The sequence below is a fragment of the Aspergillus steynii genome (assembly GCF_002849105.1).
Source record: "Aspergillus steynii IBT 23096 chromosome Unknown P170scaffold_11, whole genome shotgun sequence".
NCBI lineage: Eukaryota > Fungi > Ascomycota > Eurotiomycetes > Eurotiales > Aspergillaceae > Aspergillus > Aspergillus steynii.
The window spans coordinates 884,018-899,592 of record NW_020194408.1 but is presented as its reverse complement, the minus strand read 5'-3'; the positions used below and the strand labels follow the sequence as shown (position 1 = coordinate 899,592).

The following is a 15,575-nucleotide window of genomic DNA, read 5'->3' as shown; positions in this document are numbered from 1 at the left end:
GAGAAACGAGAACTAGCCGTTCCGGCCTGATCCTGAAGAACCCTTGTTCGGGATCAATCCCAATACCACCGTGGCTTTGGCGACGGCCTGCCGATGGCAAACCGTTTCACTCGGAAATTAAGCTTCCTCGGAGACAATGGCCCTCTCCACCTGGCTTCTGTTAAAGTTTTCTCAATCTTTGACATGTCGGCCACTCCTGACTACCAGGGGAGTCGTTCAACTCTAATTGTTTATATCGTTGCGGGTGGCGTGTCTAGTCCTCCCGGGTGCGAGATTCGGTTGCATAAACTTCTATAAACTCGACGTGGCCGGCCGTATTCGGCTGTGTTCATCATTTCCGTAGAAACCGGCGACTCTCCAAAAGGGTCAACCCGATCTACTTCCGTAAACCATGGCACCGAACTCGCGTGGCAGAATCCGTCAGTTGTGGCTTTGTGCCCACGCTTCTTTCAAAACGAAGGCCAGAACAAGGGCCTAGAACTTGTGGCCTGGAACCTGTGGCACGGCATTTTAACTGCATGCAGCGCTAGGTCAAGAATCGGTTTTGATCCACCATGTGGAGCGCGATGGAACAAATAAACAGGACATAGCCTTCCGTAGGAGGTTCTAGTCAGGGTCAATCAGGAGTCGTGAGGTCAGGAGAAACGGTTGCACAAGAAAAAAAAATCACCAAGTGGAGAAAGTAATAGCCAGACACACAAAGCAAATGACAAACTTGTCTATGGTGCGTCTTGACATCACATTATAAGTCTATGGACAGACAATTAACCAGATGAGAGTTGTTGGATCCAGATCCGACTTGATATTGAGACCTGGAGGGAAAATACATAACAGGCCGAGAAACAACCATAACGCCGTATGCCGAGGAAATATTCAATCGCCGATCCCATGTTCCATCGTCCACCGAAACCTGGCTTTCCCAAACAAGCACGGTTTCTATCCCACATGATGTAAAAGAAATGTTGTCAAATAGGTACTAATAACAATTCGTAGTAAAACAGAGAAATAGGTACTTGCCCTTTTTTTTTTGTTTTGTTTTTTTTTTTTCTCCTGGTGATATCATGTTTGTGTCTTGTCAGGTACAATGGGGCGGGCGTCAAGACTTTGATGCGCTACGTCAGCATTGTTCAGGGCAGGTATGGTTTTAGGCGGCTGCGGAAGTTCTGCCTTGATTTCCCTCGACCGTCGCGATGATCTCTTTTTCTTGGTCTGCTTTCTCGCTTTGCTTCTCTCTTCCTGAATGCAAGAATAGTCGGTGACGTCAACGCCGGCACTGTGGCAGAGAGAAGTGCACTCGGATTCGATCACCTTGACGAGGTTGGAAGTGAAGCCGTAGAAGGCGGGATTGTAGGCATTGCGAGCCCAGTACATCAGCTCAGATGCCACGCGGCCCAGGTTCGGGATGGGCTGCACGGGGATTTGCTTGGTCGGCGGCTGATCATCTGCTTCGTCGGAGGACGACAATGCCTTGGATACGGGGGATGACGGAGAGGAGGAATCGGAGGAGAACAGGTAATCGGTATCAGATGCAAGAACATGGAGCAGGTGATAGACGGCCGCGAAACCGACCAAGGTCAGCTCCACCGGATCCAGAGGCAATTTGTTAAACCAGGCAGTGGCTTTCTCGACGGTAAATGACGCGGGAAGGGAGGTGTCGCCCGTAGAGCGTGCCGTGAAAACGGCAGCAATCATGGCGCAGCGAACGGCGATCGTGATTTCCTCGCGAACAGACACGGGAAGCGACGAGTCGAGAAATTTAAAGGTTTGGTTGGACTTATTCTTGCCCTTCTCCTTTGGAAGGGCGGCAAGGACCGATCCGATGTTAGCCACGCGGTCCTGCTCGAAGAACACGGACTTCATCACGAGAGCGCGGGTATGGGCCGCCGAAGGCTGAGGGGCCACGTCCAGAGCAAGTTTAATCTTTGCTTTGAAAATGGTACGGCTCTTCTTCGCATCTGGCCCGCCAGAGCTCGCCTCGAAATAATTGAGCAGTGCACGCTGCAGCAGATGGCTCGACCACCAGGCAGCCAGCGCATCCAAAGACGACTGAATGGCAGGATCTTCCTCTACCACGTCCAAAAGAGCCTCGTCATCGTCAGTGCCTTCCTGCGTGGGGCGGCTCCAAGTAAGGTTGGCGGCTCTTTGAACGACACTGTCGGTCATGACAACCTCACAGTCGAGCTTCAGCAAAGCCGCAAGGTGGCTCGGGAGGGCATCTGGATCATCCTTCGACAGCGATGCATTCATTTTCCGGGCGAGATCCCACTGGTACCGTGCCAAAGTGCGAGCCACCTCGTTGGATGTATTGAACGTCCACGAACCAGGGACTCCAACACGCCACATTAAGATACGGCAATGAAGAGCCTTCAGCATCATCCTCATGGGACTCCGGGGGAGGGTACCGGCGGCAAAGATCGTGAGCACTAGACGGCTCTTACTGATTTCGGCATCACCGCCCGCAAGTTGAGCGTCAATGGCGATATCCCAGGTTTTCACTCGGCCTCGCTCGTCATCCTCAGTAACGCCAGTGGCCCAAGAGTAGAGCTGCCAACCCATAAAGCACCGAAGAACATACTCAAAGCACCGCGAGGTGACAACGTACCACTCATGGAAGAACGTATGTCGCGGCACTCCGACTTGCTGGATGCTAGTGAGCCATGCCTGTCGTCGGTAGTCGCTCGATGACATGGTGGCATCGGATTTGGGGGCGGTCTTTGGCGTGAGATTCTGCCGGCTCTGGCCCGAGTTGAACAGATAAACGAACACCACAAATGCACTTCCAACGACCAGCGTGGCAAGGACCAGGAAATGAGAAACGGCCCGGGCGTGCCACGAGTACCAGAAGCTTCGCAGGGCAGTCGCCCAGTAGGCATTGGAGGGCAACTGAATATTCCTGAGAAGGTTGACGGGGAGCGCCAGAAGACCTTTGGAAGAGGACTCGGTGTCCTTCTCACTATTGAAGCCTTCCAGAACCATCAGACCGGCAAGAGCTCCAAGCATGTACTTGTTAGGATAATGAGACCGTTTGCGTCCTCCCGAGTTACCGTTGTTGCTGCTTGGGTACTGGATGTATGACTGCGACCACGCATCGTCTTTTGGCTGCGCGGCACGCATGCGCTTGAAGGAATCGGGAACCTTCATGAGACCTTCGGGCGGGTAACTGGAGCTCGGCGAGTGATCACTGGGGGAGTCCTCCACATGTGAAAACACGCTGGGAGAGGAGCTGGCACCGGATTCTGTCGACACGGTGCAGTTGCTCGGCGATGATACGGATGCGGCGGAGGTTAACGTCTGGTCGACCGCCTTGTCCGCCTGGCGCAGACGGTTCTTCAGGGCGGTGTTCTCATCCTCCAGGCGCTTGTTCCGAATCTCCAGGTGTCGGATATACTCTGTCGCCTTAGACAAGATGGACGCCTTGTTCAATTTGCTGGCCGGGGTCACGCCCTCGTCGTCGTCATCAACCAAGTTGCCGTTTGCATTCTTCGAGCCTCTCAGGCTTGGAACGCTGTCTCGGAGTTCAGCGATCTTCTCGTTCAAGTTGGCGCGATACCTCTTTTCGATGACGTTGTGCGCTCGTTTCTTGGCCGGCATTTTCTTGCCGTTCGGGAGAACAGCGCCGCTAACAGTCGAGCCGTCGTCATCGCTACCGGACTTGCGCTTGCGATTCACGGCGCCTTCGAGCGACATTGGGGAGCCCGAGGTGGTCGAGTTTCCGGACAGCAGCTCTGCCGCACCAATGGATCGCGTCTGAGAGGGCAGTCCCTCGCCAGAATCCTGGCCCATAAACGAATAGAAGGGGAAGTTGCCGCAGTCCAGGGAGACGTCAGGGGAGAAGTCGCTCTTCGGGAACATGTCGATGCTTTGCTGTCCAACCGAAGCATTGGGCGAGGTGAATGGGAAGTCGAGAGGCGATTGAGAAAGTTCCTTGGCGGATTCGGCGAAGGCGTTGTCATCCCATCTCATCCACTGGGTCCAATCCTGACCCGAATCGTCCGAGCCGGGTTTGGAATAGGGCATTGATTCTGACTGAGACTCTCGTCTGTCGGGGGAGAAGAGCTGGAAATCACTACCCATGTTGGGCATAGCCATGGTGTCCAGCGGCCTGGGTTTAGACCATCAAGGCACTCTGGCCGGGAGAAGGAAAGGCGAGATATGTCGCAGCGAGTTACCGCACGGGTGAGGGGGGTTGGCGGGAATGAGCAATTTTGCCGTTCTATACAGAACACAAGGTCAACGATGATGAGGTCGAAAGCATGTAGGACCCCTCGTGTGTGTTGATCCAGATGAAGTCACGTCTCAGCGTACCTGGCGAGATGAAAAGGAAGAAAGTCCAAGACCCGGCTAGGTGCGGGCTTAGTTGTAAGGTGACTGATGATCAACCAGAACCGAGTGCGCTAAGGAGGCTAAAGGTTGAACTGTGGAGTAAGGTTTAGGCGTCTACCCGCCTCCTTAGGAAAAGGAAAATGCTGCTCTATTTTTCGCGTGGCAAATTCTAAGATGAAAAAGGAAGGGCAACAGATGAATGATTGACCAGCGTGGGAAAAGGACCTGAAGAGGGGTCAGGGATGATTCACGGCATAATGTGTGCGAGCTGCAAGGGGCAACAGAGACGAGGGAAAAGATTACCTGATTGCTAAGATCTTATCAGACTTGTTGGGCGGTTGGGTCGAACGAGCGCCGTGGTTCAAACTTCTCACATGGAACGGGAGAACCCACTATTGATTCCGCACCTTCCGCCTGGGAATGTGTGGTCGGGGTCAAGAGGCGCAAGTGAAAAGACTGCAGCGAAGCAACAGGGGACCAGGACACGGGACAAAGGGATGGGAGTGTCTGTGTGTCTGTGGATGGGTGGATGATGGAGGGAGAGAGGGGGATGCATGGCGGACAGTCCGTTAGTTTGGCTGCGTGGTTCCAGAGGCTGAATGGAAGGGGAGCCTCGGCCAACGCTCGGCGGCAGAACGTCGTATGATCGCGGGTCCTGGTTTCCGGCAAGCCGACTGGTCTGGACGGCGTATTGTCACGCGGTGACGTCTGGCCTGACCAGATGGGGCGGATTCAGGCACCGTTTGGGGCCTGGTTTGGTCACCGCCAGTAATAATACTCTCCGCCCGGAAGGTCCAATCAGGTCGCAGAATGACGCCGGATCCCGTGACATCACGGGCCGTCGATTTCCGCCTCGAAGAGACTCGAGAAAGACAGACTGGAGATGCGCAGTCCAGAGACCTGCAAAGACGGCAGATCCAATTGAAATGCACTACGGAGTACATAGGAACATTATCAAATGGACTACATCATGTTGCTCATTGAATCATACCTGCATCTGCAAATGACTCGCTACCTGGTCCGCTACTACTACAGCAGCTAGACCTCGCGCGCCCGTACTCTAGCTGAAATATATACATCGCTCGTCCACGTCACCAACTCCATTCTGATGTAACCTGCAAAGGTGGAGTATTGAATAAAATGCGGATCATTTCTCCCAACCACTCTTAAGATTCCAGACATCCAGACTAACGCTAGTTTGTTCATCCAGTCCCTCCGCAGAAATCGTCAAGGTATCCAGAGGCGCGGTAGGGAAGAAGGTCATGCTCCCTCCCTGGACCCCTTGTTCGAGAAAGACCTCGAAGACCGACCGATCAATTACCCCGCTGAAGCTGAACGAACCACCCTTGGAGGAGACGGTGGTGTTGAAAAGAGACGTGAAATCGGCATTATCCGCGCGGGTGAACTCACGCGTTCCCGCCCGGTTGATCCAGAAGCGACCGGTGTCGAGCACCACCCCTCCGTCGAGATACTCGCCTGAAGAGGACGAAGTGAAATTGAAATTCACCTGCCCAGCTGGGTCGAACGCCACAACCCCCTCGATGGTCACATTGAACGAAATCGCGTTGGACTGCACATCCGAGAAATCCACGGTTGCCTCGTCATTCCCCAAACGCTCCTGCGCCAGCTGCCTTCCTCTCACCGGCGACAGATCTTCGAAGGGAGCCTGAGTGACGGTCCACTTTCCATCGAGATTGATAAGAGAATGCACTCGTGGCAAGCCAGTGGAGCTTCTCCATCCCTCAAGCGGGCCAGTGGGGACCTTGTCGGTGTAGTCCCAATTGCTGGCCCAAGTGATGGAAATGGGGGATTTTTCTTCTGAAAGGCCCGAAAACCACTGTGCGGCATAATTGTCTTTGGCGAAATCATACAATGTTTCGTGGGAATCCTCGGACGTGAAATGGGTTCCGTTGAAATCTCCGACCACATAGTAAGTGCCCGAACCGCCAAGAGGGGCTCCGGGATTGACCGAGATGAACAGGACGTGTTTGCTCTCCTCGCCGGACTCCTGGTCCACGGCGAATTTGACCAGATTGGGACATTCGAATTGCGTTCCTGGGAGCCCAGACTGGCTGAAGTTTGAGGCGTGAGTCCATTCCCGGAGATTGGGCGACGTGTAAAAGCCGATGACCAGGTCTTCGGCATACGCGATGGCCAAGACCCATCGCTCGGTCTCGGAATGCCAAGTCACCTGAGGATCCCGAAAGTCTTTGGACGTGCTGTCGATGACAGGATTGTCCTGGTATTTCGTGAAGGTGTAACCGCCATCTGTGGAATACGCAATATGCTGCGTCTCGGCTTCCGGTGCATCCACGGTGTAGATGGCAACCACGCCATCCGTTTGGTTCGGGAAGAACCCGGAGGTGTTCTCGCTGTCTATCACGGCCGACCCGGAGAAGATATACTCGTCGGGTTTGCTGGGGGATATAGCGATGGGCTGATTCGTCCAGTGGTACAAATCTTCGCTGGTGGCATGGCCCCAGTGCTGGTTTCCAGCTACCGTCTCAGTGGGGTTGTCTACATGCTGTTAGCATGCGTGATATCCATGACTATGCTTGGCAACTCACATTGGTAATACAGATGATAAATGCCTCTTTTGCTGTCAAAGAAAAGACCGTTCGGATCGTTCATGAAACCGCTGGGAGGAGAGAAATGAACCTGAGGCCGAAGACTCCCCGAGTAATCGGCTGCTCGGGCAATGCCCAGCAGAGAAGACAAAACCAACGACTGAAGAAGCATGGTGAAGAACTGCTTTGGGTTTGCTTCAAATTCCATTCTCTGCATCTACCCTGGAGGGGAAGTGCTACTTATAACATTTTCTGGCATCCGGCAAAACATTTACCGTTGTCAAGCACCTTGGTCAGGCCGAAAAGATGCTACATCATTGGCAACAGGGCGAATGGAGCAAGCCGAGAATCAAAAGGGGAAATGAGCCCGACCTAAGATCTAGGGCAAGAGGACTATTTTGTTCGTCTGCCTTAGAGCGGGGTTGGCGATGTCCACTTCTCATGATGCTGCTCAATTTTCCGACATCCAATATCTCATGATGCTTTATCTTTGCGGCAATCCGCGCCTCAACACCAAAATCCATCCTCATCATCCCGATACCTGACACGACCTGAAGCCTGAAGACTTTGAAAGAAGTGAGTAGAATTCAACACTACCCCATGATGGCTCCGGAGTAAATGCATGTTTGCGTGGGGGATGCGCGCGCTTGGCGCAGAGTACGGAGGAGAGCTCGGGGTTTTGTCGGGGTAACCGTAAAGCCTGTTACCCCACGATCCCCCTCGGCGACTCCAGAGGGGTTTCGGAGAATTTACTTTCTACAGACCTTCCTAGGGGGGCATAACGCCCAGCTAGTATGGGACAGGTTGAAATTGCTACCAAGAAGTGGCCAGGAGCACCGGACGGTGACATCATCGGTGCTACCAGTTTGCAATTGAATCCGCTAACAGCTACTACACCGACACAACCACCATGCAATCAGTGTCTTAAATGCCTCATTGCAGTCCGAGAAATCTCCTTCCCAACCGAATGATCCACTTAAAGATCAATCTGCAAAGAAAGAGTGGATTTCATGACCGAGTTACCGTAGAAGAATTCGGTTCTACGGAGTAACACTTGTTAGCACAGCACAGCCCCATTTTAAGAGACGAAGACATACCCAGCATTTCCAACATTGACATAAGTGGAGGTAGTGAAGCGGTCCAGCTTGGAAAGCGCAAGTAGCCAGTCCTTGAGGTCACCGGTGAACTCGCCCTCGAACTGCTTCTCGGGCATCAAGGTGCTAACGGTGATGCCAGTGTCCTCGTTGACATCCTCATACAGCTTCCAGGAGGTGCCAAACAGGTCGTCGACGGTGGCAACGGCACCGTTGGCCCAGCCAATGGGGAGCTGGCCGCCCTCATACTGCAGCCACAGCATCAGCTCGCGGGAGGACGAGGAAGTCGAGTCGCCCTTCTTGTCGTTGGTCATGAAATCGAAGCAGACATTGCCTGTATCGTCTGTCAGAAAACCTCTACCATCCATCTAACAGGCCCAGATCATACCCTTATAAGCAGTGGTGTTCGTCTTCGTCCAGCTGTACGACGCGGGGATCGAGTCGATGGCAGACAGCTTGGTCTCGAGGTTCTGAGTGAGCCCGACGAACGAGTATCCCTTGGGGACATTGTCCCTACGCGTGTCAATGCATCACCCTTATGACTGAAAGGATGTATCAAACTCACGTGGCCTTGACATAATCGATATCCGTCTTACTGTTCCAGTGAATCTCCTTGGTTCCGCTGCTGGACGTGCTAGTGCTGTCATACCCAGTGCACTGGGTGCCGACCATCTGGTCCTTGTTGTAGAGCATGTTGTACACGATCCAGGGAGTTCCCATGAGAATCTTATAGTCCTGCACGCCGCACAGGTTGGTCGAATCGGCCCGAGAAGTCAACTCAGTCGGCAGACCGAGGACGGAGGTCGCGAGAGAAAGTGCCGCCAGGGCAACCGCGTCGCGAAGAAAAACCATTTTGACAGAATAAAAGAGTGTACGGAATCAACCCGAAACCGAAAATAAAAAGTATAAAAAGAACGAATGGATTGACCCCAAAGAATGAATGACGAGCGGTGAAAATCAATCTCAGCTTCGGCGAACACCCTTCCTTTTAAATTCCATCGCACGGGTTGATCTGGGCCCAGGTCCATTTAGCTGAAACGGAGTCAACCCGCGAATAGAAGGGAATGAGGCGGGCAATATGATGGATATTAAGGAGTCGTGGGACTTGCTTGAAACATCTTATCACCGATCGCGTGAAGCTATCGGTGGGCCCGAGAGGATTTTGACCAGTAAGTGCGAGGGAGAATAAGAACACGGAGTACGACTGTACGAACATGCAAATTCGAATGAGAACACCAACGCGAGACAGGTTGATCTATTAGAAACCTCATAGCTTAAATTTAAGGTTCTTTGAATTGAATGAGGTAAGTATATCAATGTCCCTTACTACTACTGCTTATTCTCACCCTCAAAACTAGGCGGAGAAAAACACTTGGCTGAATCGATCCGACCGTACGAAAAGTTATAAAGAGAGGATTTCGATACTTGATTTGCTCCTAATAGCAAGGATAATATCGAGTAACTCATTATTTTTATAGGTCATTTTATCATTCTTGTCTCTGCCTCTGTCTCTGCCTCCTTTATCGGGGACTTCGCCTTTAATGAGTGGATCGAGAGTGAGATTGGATGATCCACTTGGAATCCACCGCTAATGCCGACAACAAGAGACGTCTACTCCGAGGAGATTGATGATATTTTTGCGCGACTTGTAGATATATTGTTGGATAAAATGATACAGTGACAGGTTTCCCGGCAAAAACTGCCTGCATGAAAGAAAAATTGCAAGAAAGAAAAGAAGCGATGGTCGATGACGAAATGGGGTCTCCCTAAATCGAATGAAAGCTGCCAATTGTGATTTGTGCCATCGAAGATCATCGCTCGCCTGGATTCCACCGTCCAATCCTCTGCATCATCGTATCACCAATGTCATCATAAGAGCGACGAGAGCACAGCCTCTCGTGTTAGGTTGCCACGCCAAGCAGTTGACTTGCAACAACGAGGCTACCAAATACTTTAAAACCATGTGCTCCATCTCAAGGGCTCTGAAATGCTGATCATTCTATAAACCCGGTCAGCAATGTCTGAGTCAAGCAGTGCGACGGATCTCGCCGCCACAATCATCGCAGCTGCCGCGCTTTCCATCTCGTCCTTGGCACTATTTGTCGCCATCGGCCAAATCACCCAGCAGTACATCTCGACTGCAGAAGGGTACCGACGATGTCAATCGCCCGTGATGGGCGCCTGGGCCCAAGGTACAAGGAAACGATTTATTCCGCGAGAATTGCGATTTCAAACCGTTTACCAAAGTCCACATCTGTCGTTGGAGTCGCCAACCGCGCTGCCGGAGGAGAGGTATTTTGTGGGAAGCGACGAGCTGCCGAATCAGCAACGGTACCTTGAACATAGAAAGTCTCACAGATGGCGGTTTCTGCTAGATCGGAGACATGACAGCTCTCCCCCAACCCTGAGAGCGTCGTGGCTCGTGCTTCTGGAACAGTTGAGAGTCTACCAAGGTGCCGTTTATGGAAGTCTGACGTCTCAGAGACTAGGCCTCGTGAACGAGAAGAAGGGGACGGGAGATGTCGAGTCGAGAGCTTGGGAGTTCAGTTCATCGAATCTGAATGCATGGTTCACAGCACTAAAGACTGATTCTCAATCCGAATGGCTGACACTTCCAGCGGCCGAAGTGACCGAATTTGCATGGGACTTCATGCCGTAAGTCTGCTTCCATCATACAAAGCCAATCATTAAGCCTCGTAGGCCTGAAGCGCTACGTCCCTTCGCCAGCATCTCCCTAGGTGATCTACTTGTTATCGGCCATCGTATCGGTCTAGACTGGACAGCCGTTGACCCTCTACAAGGGATCCTCCAGGCGCAAGACGACAACGGCAACATCATCAGCTCTAGCGACATCCGAGGCCTAGGCACGCTGATCACATTTTTCCACGACGAACCAGATCGCGGGAATCAATCTGCCTACACAAACGCATTCATGCCGATTCCCACTACCGCTGCGGATAAACTCGCTTTCGGCATCATCCCAGGCGACCAGCGCCTTGGGTTGAATGACGTCCTCGCTACTACTGACTCGGATTGTCTAGACTACATAGCCTCGCTAGATCCTAAGGCGCGTCGAATCATGAACAACAGCTTCAAGACGTCCGACCCACACAAGACCGGCTTCGACCAGCTTATGTCTTTGATCTCGCCATGTCTTCTTTTACCAAACTGTCGACTAATCCGCGTCCGCTTGCCTCATCGCACGGCTGTCTATGGACTTTTATACGTCATGGAAGGCTACGTAGTATTTCGTGAACGCATGAAGGAAATAAAAGACAGCGCCTCGTCCCCAGATGTGCGAGAAAATGCAATATGGATATGGGACCGATGGCAGGAGATTCCCAAACAGATCCACGGAGCCTTCGAGCCAGCAATTATAGTCGACAAAGCAGACCCTGTAGTCCTCGCCGAGACGATGTCACGAGTCCACAACGAATGTACCACGCGACTGGAGGCATGGACCCGGAAATTTCTCCAAGACATCGACGATGTCCTCTCCCAAGTTGAATCAAACTACCGCCCATCGCCAAATCGTCAACCAATCAAGGAACTTGTACGGTCACACATGCTCCAGGCCATCAAGATCTGGGGCTCAGCAGCCGATCATATAGCCCGGGGCAAGCCGGTGAAAATGTACGGTCTTGAGAAGATGGGCTGGCCGGAGGGGCCTATTTACTGCCAAAGTACTTATCCGTTTGCCTTCCTCTTCGTCAAACTCCTTAATTCCCAAGCTAACCTAGAAAACAGTGATGAATCTCCAAATGGACGATGCCCCCACAATTGCAGCGGAGGTCGTCCGCCGCGTCATAAGTCCCAGTCGGATTCACCAGATTGAAACCTCCCCTCTGGCATCGAAGATCCAGGACTTCGAAGAGAGTGTCGAAGGGGCATGGTATATTCTAACTTTCCGAGCGTTGATCTTCAATCGCTCGCATGTCTTTCAGAACCCGGCTCGTGCAGGAGGTAGACCGTACAAGTTGATCCCGGCGGAGTGGTGCAATAGTAAGATGCCGATTTATATTGGTTGAGATGATGCTCTAGAAGATAGGTTTTCTTTTCCAATTTTGAGACTTTCGTTTGTCTTTCTTTCTTCCTCGCCTTCCCCCTCTTCTTTTTTATTTCTTTGTTTCTTTCTTTCTGTTCCTTGCAGCGTCATTCACTAGAGTATAGGAATTCAATCGTTCTATGGATGCAGTGAATCAGCCATGGGAAGAGTAAATCTGAGCCTCCAGCTGTGAATATGAGTCCCTTCATTCCCAAAATCCTGGAATTCGCCTTCCATAAAAGCCTTCTCTTTTTTCCCCTTCGTCCTAGAATTCTCAACCTCTTCAACCTCCACAGAGCCCATCATTCTTGACATTTTGTTCTATATCATCCATTCTACATGATATCAGCCTGCAAAGGATATATAGTGCTTGGCTTCCTGTCCTATATCATCCATTCTGCATGCAACATCCAAAGACACTCTTTCAAAAGAAAGACTGATACAATCGATCAGCACAGCGGTGAGCTGAAACCGCTGCTTCTCACCCAGCCAGTGGGAGGCATATGCCTAGTCATAGAAGACCTTCGCTGAGTGGGCTCCTTAATCATATCAAGTATGGACATATCCCGTGGCGTTTGACTCACATTTGTTGACTAAGAATCTAGCGTGAAACTCTTTTGGCTACCGACTCTGTCCGTGGACATTCACGAAGCAGGCAAAGCAACATACTTCAGTGACCGAGGAAAAGTTCCAGCTACAAGCTTGCTCTAGCCGCGCTTACGGTCCCACTACCGCATGTTCTTTGATGTTCTTGCCTTGGTCCTTCAGGCGAATCATGCCGACAGAAGTCCATACTGCAACAAATGAACAGCTGGTTCCTCGACTCTGCATTTTCTAAAGTCGTGCTAAAAGCAGGCCCACAGGCCAAAATACGCCCAGATCATCGATATGCTCGTTGTAGAGTGTATGGAAGAGGTAGTTACAGGCCTCCGATATCCTTTCATGAACCACAATTCCAATTGGATAGGTTTCCATTAAAACCATAGCAATTACCATGACGACGGCCGGAGTACAAACATCGCAACCTCCGTGGCCACTTTGGGATCCACCAGTTATACATTGAAATGCGTCATCGGTATAACGACGAGGACCAGAAAATTGAGGGGTTGAACAGATGGACCATCTTCGAACATCGTTTCACAATAGAGCTTTGTGCGAATCCCGACCTAGGCTAGGGGCCCAATATCAATTCGCGGTACGGGAAAAGGTTGCAAAAAGCTGTTATATTTGGCTGACGATATCGTCCGCGTCTGGGTATTTTAATAGAATTCCACACATTATCACTGCCGCGGCTTGAAGGATACCATCTACCGCCGGTATATTTATCTCCTCTCAGCAATGCACAAAACGCCAGTCGCTGAGCAGACTATAGCTGCAAGACCCAATCCGGAGCCTACTTTACCTGGGTTAAATACCACATGCAAAACATCAGCAGAGCATACTAGACAACTCGAATATCCTAGCACGCCAAAAAGAAAAGAAAAGAGCATAACTGGCTACTACAGAGGCCTTCTATTCGCGCTTTACGTTGGTGCAAGACTTCTGCAGCTCAAATGAAAAGACGCCTGGCCACACAAAACGTAAATGCTAGCGTCGAGAAACAACCTTGAAATCACCACAAGTGGAACAGGGGCAGCTACAATGCTTATCACGCAGATCCTGCGCCTGCATGTGTCGGTAGGAAAGGCCAGATTAGCCGCCCTACCTAGCGCCGACGTATGTAGCTGGTGACGCGGTATTGTGGCAGTTGATGGTATCGTTTGAATTCAACAAATACGGAAGTCACAAAGTTGTACGTCTGCGAGGTAGGGCGGAGTCTCACACGCACCTCTTCGCCAACAAGACCCATCCATATGATGATGTCGAGAGAATAATCGCTCATGCTAGGAAAAGCCCTAGGAAGTACCGTCAATTTCTCAAGGGCATTGATAGCATCCGCGTCTCCCACTGGGTGAAGAGCCAGCCACATATTCGAATGGGCCTTGCCCCGGAGACCAAACAATCAGGGACCACGGGATGCTATACACGAAACCCCAGAGCCATGAACGAGCCTGAAAGGAACAGTCCAGGAAGCTTCCAGTAACAGTTGAGCGGCTATTTCATCGTGGAATCTGTGATACTGCGGGTGCAGTTTTCACAGTGGCTGTTGCTTCGAGAGACCGATATCCCAAGAACCGAAATGTGCTTTTTCTATAGGCTGTTATGGGTGAATCATCGACACCTACCCCTGACGAACATATTTCAACAATCTACAGATTTGGTTTGCGTTGATATATGCTCTAAGATGGGCTAAAAGTAAGAAGATTTACCAGAAGATCAGTCCTCTGTACAGAGCAAGACTCCCTTCCTCGACCTCCAGTAATAGCACGACTTTATATCAGGATATGGCAACAACATACCACCTGTCTTCGGGATCTTATTTATTGGAAAGCGAGGTGGTGGATGGTTATCCCGGACGATTTCATGGGCTCAAGAATAAAAATTTTGATTTACCAGGGCCCGCAACAAGGTTTGAACTATGAACTTGGCATGGCAGGACAAGACATCGATAAACTGAAGTAGTGCACTGCAGTGTTGTTTCAAGGGTACTTCATCACAAACGAAGAAAAGAGGGTTCATGATATTGCCCACGAAAAAGCTCACGAACCGGCGTGGAACACATGCTACCTCCGAAGGCACAGATAGAGAACAGTGCAGAGGACCTGCCACTCTTATAAAAGATAGACGGTTTTATATACGGTCTCATCCCCTACCGACGATGACATACTCGATAGTGCAGCAGGCGTTACGATCGGGGCTGAAGACCAGAAGAAGAAGCGAGTATGGAACAATCACGTGCGAGCAAGAGGTTCCGTACCATATCTACGCTCCCTATCTGGCACCTAGGTACATCCTACCCTCGATGCCTATAACCACTCGTTCTCTGGCAAAGCGCAGCCTCCACCCCCGGCCCCTCAAGCACCCAGCTGAATTTACCAACTGAGTGGTTGGCAGTCAAACACCGGTCTGAGTTACCGTCAGATCGCCAATAACAACACCCTCAGTATGAGGGAGTGCTTCTTATTTTGCCGGCAAGATGGCACGTGGTGACTGGAAATAACGGGGGAAGAAGGAAGGGCCGTGGCCCGATAGAAAGCGCCAAGTCTGAGTCAATCTGCCTAGGAAGAGGCTTTTAAATTGGCTCCGAAAGATTCAGACAGAGACCAAACCGCTCGAATATCGGAGAATACCTGGTCTTCCATCAATGCTAGAAGAGACCACAAAAGAAGGACTGATGAGACGCTCCACCCACCCCACGGTCTGGGATCCGGATCCGAGATATTGGTCCGTTTCTCAATGTTTAATGCAAGGGGCCTGAGTAAGAGGGACGGTAGGAGCCCCAACGAGCCGTAATGGGGTCTAGCAGCTGGCTGGCTATCTTTCCGCAAGCAATGGAAAGGCTGCACTCGCAAAGGCATCCAAAAGATGTCATCGGCAAGGGGACGACTGTGTACCAGTACTGTAAGCCCTAATTTAAACCATAATGCTGGGTCAGCCCATCGCTCC

At 51.3% G+C, this 15,575-nt stretch overlaps 5 protein-coding genes across 5 annotated transcripts; 2 read left to right on the top strand and 3 right to left on the bottom strand.

The window, feature by feature from the left end:
• Positions 1 to 943: 943 nt before the first annotated feature.
• P170DRAFT_441772 (basic helix-loop-helix domain-containing protein) lies at positions 944 to 4,437 on the bottom strand. The gene has a single exon (XM_024850395.1). The coding sequence runs from the start codon at positions 4,087 to 4,089 to the stop codon at positions 1,060 to 1,062; it is 3,030 nt and encodes a 1,009-aa protein (XP_024698645.1). The 5' UTR covers positions 4,090 to 4,437; the 3' UTR covers positions 944 to 1,059.
• A 630-nt stretch (positions 4,438 to 5,067) lies between these two features.
• On the bottom strand, positions 5,068 to 7,062 carry P170DRAFT_419248 (uncharacterized protein; the record flags this gene model as incomplete). The annotated part of the gene is made up of 2 exons (XM_024847273.1): positions 5,068 to 6,840; positions 6,891 to 7,062. 2 exons carry the CDS (start codon positions 7,060 to 7,062, stop codon positions 5,471 to 5,473), a joined length of 1,542 nt encoding a protein of 513 aa, XP_024698644.1. The 3' UTR covers positions 5,068 to 5,470.
• An 804-nt stretch (positions 7,063 to 7,866) lies between these two features.
• On the bottom strand, positions 7,867 to 8,836 carry P170DRAFT_431290 (putative endoglucanase-1 precursor; the record flags this gene model as incomplete). Its single annotated transcript, XM_024848021.1, has 4 exons — positions 7,867 to 7,930; positions 7,988 to 8,318; positions 8,373 to 8,497; positions 8,550 to 8,836. 4 exons carry the CDS (start codon positions 8,834 to 8,836, stop codon positions 7,867 to 7,869), a joined length of 807 nt encoding a protein of 268 aa, XP_024698643.1.
• An 890-nt stretch (positions 8,837 to 9,726) lies between these two features.
• On the top strand, positions 9,727 to 12,178 carry P170DRAFT_76228 (uncharacterized protein). Its single transcript, XM_024855373.1, has 3 exons — positions 9,727 to 10,639; positions 10,685 to 11,667; positions 11,732 to 12,178. The coding sequence occupies exons 1-3, from the start codon at positions 10,002 to 10,004 to the stop codon at positions 12,010 to 12,012; spliced, it is 1,902 nt and encodes a 633-aa protein (XP_024698642.1). The 5' UTR covers positions 9,727 to 10,001; the 3' UTR covers positions 12,013 to 12,178.
• A 1,492-nt stretch (positions 12,179 to 13,670) lies between these two features.
• On the top strand, positions 13,671 to 14,112 carry P170DRAFT_431288 (uncharacterized protein; the record flags this gene model as incomplete). Its single annotated transcript, XM_024848020.1, has 2 exons — positions 13,671 to 13,745; positions 13,777 to 14,112. 2 exons carry the CDS (start codon positions 13,671 to 13,673, stop codon positions 14,110 to 14,112), a joined length of 411 nt encoding a protein of 136 aa, XP_024698641.1.
• Between the last annotated feature and the right edge of the window lie 1,463 nt (positions 14,113 to 15,575).